Source organism: Tupaia chinensis, unplaced genomic scaffold (assembly GCF_000334495.1).
Source record: "Tupaia chinensis unplaced genomic scaffold, TupChi_1.0 Scaffold144171_1, whole genome shotgun sequence".
Lineage (NCBI taxonomy): Eukaryota > Metazoa > Chordata > Mammalia > Scandentia > Tupaiidae > Tupaia > Tupaia belangeri.
This window is the reverse complement of record NW_006204027.1, coordinates 354,038-358,726: the sequence shown is the minus strand read 5'-3', so window position 1 is coordinate 358,726 and position 4,689 is coordinate 354,038. Positions and strand designations below refer to the sequence as shown.

At 56.5% G+C, this 4,689-nt stretch overlaps 1 protein-coding gene across 1 annotated transcript in view; it reads right to left on the bottom strand.

Annotated features, from left to right (window-relative positions):
* GPR179 (G protein-coupled receptor 179) overlaps positions 1–4,125 on the bottom strand; it is an 18,475-nt gene extending 14,350 nt beyond the window's left edge. The window contains 2 exon segments of the mRNA XM_027767320.1: positions 1,858–1,966; positions 3,332–4,125. Coding sequence (XP_027623121.1) covers positions 1,858–1,966; positions 3,332–4,125 — 903 coding nt within the window.
* Between the last annotated feature and the right edge of the window lie 564 nt (positions 4,126–4,689).

Here is a 4,689-nt window from a genome sequence, read left to right as displayed (position 1 = left end):
AGTCCATCTCCCTCCCTGTCTATGGCACCAGGCTCACACCAGGAACTCCACCGGAAGTCCTCCCTAGCCCTCACAAGCCTTCTGTCTGTGGGAGCCTCCCTTCCCCTTGCTGTTGCCACTCTTCTCAAAGAGACCCTAAGCAAAGTATATGGGGATCAATCAATCACCCTTCTTTCAGGCTAGTGGTGCAGGAACCTTCTAGGTCCCATGTCTTTTTTTTTTTTTTTTTTTTAATTTGCCAGAGGGCAAGTGCCCTCTCTGGAGGGAGACAGAGAAAGGGAGAGGGAGAAAGCACCCCCCATACACACATGCGGAATGATAACGTTGCAATCCCTTAATTTCTCTGACCTCCTGGGGTTTGGGGCACATATATACATGGATCCAATGTGTTTCTCCAGCCACCAGATCCAGGACTTGAACTGCACAGTCACCCATGTGGGATCCACCTTCCTTAACCACAGGCCATGGGGCCCACAGGTCCCATTTCTTTGTGCCCAGCTGTTGCTAGGGCCAGGTGCAGGGGGCAGGGCTCTGAGCCCCCGTACCTCTGTGCCTGCATCTGCTTCACTGAGTCCCCACCAGCCTCCTTCGGCACACAGGTGGGTTGAAAAGGCCCCTACAGAGGAGCACTTCCCCCATCAGGCGCCATCTGGCTTTGGCGCAGGACTGCTTTTCCCAGCCCTAATGCCAAGCTAATGCCAGACTGGCGGGATGCCAAGGCCAGCCCTTTATTCCACCTCCGCCCATTGATGTCTGCCCAGCAGGGGACAAAGCAGGCCTCAGAGCCAGGCAGGGAAGATGAGCACACAGATGAGGTCAGCTCTGTTGTGGGGAGTGGGTGGAAGCAGACAGCCATTGAGCAAAGGAAGGAGAGTGGAGATTCAGGGTCCAGCCCCTGGCCTCACCTAGAAGTGGTAGAGAAGAGTGCTTAGGATTTGTGGTCCACCTTCCCTGCTGGCCTGGACCATTGGAGTGTGCTCTGTTCCTGCCACGGGTCCACACAGACCCGTGTATACTGGCGGAGTGAATATGGCTGGGTTAAAGAGCGAACTCGATGGGAGTGGGGCTCTCCTCCATCCCTGGGCTTATAGCCCAAACACACATGCCCCTGCGGAGCAGCAGGGCCCCCTGCGGACACAGCATATGCCCTCCTGCTGCCAGCAGGCTGCAGGCTCACCTCGGCCTCAGTTCAGCTCAGGAAGAGCATGCGGTCACTGTCACCATGGTGCGGATGGTGAGTTCACTGGCCTCCCTGTTTCCCAGTTCTGGGCTTACAGGACTACCAGCCGGTGCTCTCCATCATCCCAAATCACCCCCACCCATGGCTTCGATTCTGTCTGCACCTGCCCTGGATTCCATTGCCTCTACCAGTTCCAGACCTCTTGAAGTTCCTTCTGTGGTTAGTTTCCTCCCACACTTCATTTATTTCAAGGAACGCCAGTGGAGCATGCTCTGTGGACCAAGAGGAGCTCAGAGCTCCATGTGGGCATGGAGGCTGTGGACCAGGGGAAGCATAGAGGATGGTTAATGGAGGCTCAGGAAGTGGCCCTGGGTCGGGATCCTGGAGCATTGAGTTCTGGACAGGAGAGCAGAAGGGACAGGGAGGCACACAGATGTCAAAGGAATGAGAGGTAGCTATGTGGGACAGAGTGTGAGGCAGGGGGTGCAGGGTAGATTGTAAAGGGCCTCACATTTTAAAAGCCAGACATATCACTACTGTGGGTCACTAGGTCCTCCCCCGAAGTTCCGACACACTGGGGTGGCTTTGTCAGCTGCTCCTGGGAGCTGGGTGGTGGCAGTGATGAAAATGGCAAAGGGAGAAAGAAGCCTATGGGCCCCCGTCCTCCTTATCCTTACCTGGGTGCTGTTGAGATCACACAGGTGAGTGTTAGAATACCAGCCTGGACCACTTGCACACTGATTGATGTCCATACTCTGGAGATCTATGTCCATCTGCACCTGCCCCCTAGGGCAGTAATCGGCAGTTAGGGACATAGTGGTGAATGCCAAGGTAGGCACTGGACTGCGGGGCAACATGATCTTTGCAAACTTTAGCACAGTGGCTACACTATCTGGAGGGTATGCAGGCATTCCATTCTGCAGGGCTATTAGTCCTCCTGTCTCTGGGGGAACCGACCTCCCCTCCCCTAGGCTATTCACCCCACCCCTCAGCTTTTCAATGTCTTGTCATTCCCTGGGTTCTATCAGTGGGTGGAGGGAGAGGGCCAGCTTGTAGAGTCAGGGCTCTGATCTGTTTGATTTTAACTCTTCTCCACTGCATGCACACACACACACACACAAAAGCATGCACACCACACACACAGACACACACACACACACACACACACACACAGAACTCAGCTACTAACCGCCCCCTCACTCAGCCCAAACCAGGTCTGATCTGATCACAGCCAAGAAGATGTGGAATGGAGGAACCGAAAACTGGAGCTTCTGGGCCCAGCAGTTCCCCAGCCCCTGCTCTGGGTTGAGTGGGAAGACAGCTGGCCAGGAGCCAGGCTGCCTGCCGGCAGGAGGGGATCCCTGCTGGGGACAATGAATGAAGATACACAGCTGGGAAAGCAGTGTCATTGTCAATGCCTTGTGGGACTGTGCTCTTTTGCTGTCGCCTTCCCAACAGGGCTCCCAAATCCTCTGTGCTCTGGCCGAGGGAGGAGGTCGGTGATTGGGGAGTATCACAAACTCTTGGGTCAGGCCAGGCAGACGGTGGAGCCCACTTGTAAAAAGGAGCCTGGGAACCCAGCTGACTCCTGTATAGAAAGGGCACTGGTCCCAAGCCCTCCCAGCAGTTTTCCCTCTCCTGGGGAAGCCTTTCACAGCTCTCAATCCCTAGAGAGCAGCAGGTTTAGCTCTTGGAGTGCCCAGCTGGCTCCTCTGAGAAGTCTGGTATATGGATTGTCAAATCATGCACACCAAGCCTCCAGACCTGGAGGCCAAGACAAACGCCTGTCTGCACCCACATATCTGTACAGGCATCAGTGTGGATAGGCACACACAGATGTATGCCTACATATGTATCCCTGCTTGTAAATGCACGTGCTCTAGACACTCATTCATGTGCTCGAGCACATGCATACAGATGTATACACAGAGAAATATGTGCATGGACCGATTCATACACAGTACGTGCACTCACACCTGTATGCACTAACAGATAGTTACAGATTTCCAGAGCCGCCTGCAAATACACCCAGCCAAATGTAAAGACACACATCTGTGCCCCTTAGACATCCACGTTTGTGCTAAATGGCCCATGCACAGCCAGGCAGGTCCATGCTCCTCACACCCACATATCCTGCACGAACCCACTTACCTGACCTCTGGGCTGAGGTCTGGCTTGAGTCCATAGAAGGTGGCTGAGAGTGTGACCAGCCAGCCAGGACGGAGCCGACCCTCTTGGCATTCCAGGAAGGGAGGAGACAGCTTCACCTGCTGTATGTCCCCCACATAGCCATCTCCCCGTGGCCACTTGGGGCTGTCGAGGCTCTCTAGGTCATTGGTCAGCACCCGCTTCTGCAGAACAGGGATGTCCAGGTCCCCATCTAGGCTCTCCTCATGCACCTTATTCTTGGATAAGTCCTGAAGAATGGTCTCCTCCCCAATCCGGGTGGCCTGCAGGGCAAGCTGCAGGTGTCTCGCCCCTGGTGGAGGGTTAAAGGTCAGCAAAGCCCGGTATGCCTTTGGATCCCCCTCGGCAATGCTGCGGACCAGTGCCTGGTACCACTCCACGTCCTCTTCCACACTGGACTCGCGGATGTCGTTGGCTTGCAGCAGCATGTTGAGAAAATTGGCGGCCTGCACAAGGGTGCTCGCTGCCCTCTGTAGGCTCGGGGGGAGCCCTGCTCTGGCTCCTGCCCCACGCGCTTCATAGTGCTCACTGCAATTAGCCCCCAACAGTTGCTGGGCATCTCCAGAGTAGAGAAAAGCCAGGGCTGCCTCAGCCCCCTCCAGGGGCACCCACATGGGCACAGATCCTGGCTCCACTTGGGAGGACAGTGGAGGCAGAGAGCGGAGGGACCGGGGCCCCCCCAGAGCCCAGCCACAGAGAAGACAGCAGCCCAGCAGCCCCCACACAGGTGGGGGCATGACCAGTAGCCTGGTGCCCATTCCCAGAGCAGCTCTCAGGACCCCGGGGTCCAGGCTGCCTGGGGGACTTGGTGCTCAGGAGATCCCAGCAGAGGCTGGCTGCAGTCTGGGGGCTGCCTGCTCCACGCCTCCTACCCTAGCGTTCCCTCTCCTTCCTTCTCTCCCTCTCTTCCTCTCTCTCTCACGCTGGCGCTGTCTCGCTGGATTTTTTTTTTCCCCTCTCTAACGTCATCAGCTGGCTTCTGGACGTAGGTATGAGGGCCCTGCCCCCTCCTCTCTCAATGTGGCCCCCTCCATCTCAAACCCTTTTAATCCTGGCACGCCACTCTTCCCTCCCCCTTATCCAATGTCCAGGCTCCCCCCCCCACCATCCCCCATCTGCTCCAGAGAGAAAGAGATGGGAGGGGAGAGGAGAAGGGACCAGGCATGCTCCCTCTGCCTCCCTCCCTCCCTCTGCCCTTTGCTCCATTAGGAGAGATGGGCAAATCCAGGATGGGGCGCCATAGCAACCGCAGATGAGCCCGTGCCCCTCTCTCCACCCCTCTGCTCCACTCAGCCTCCTGGCAGCAATTGCACAGGACAGCA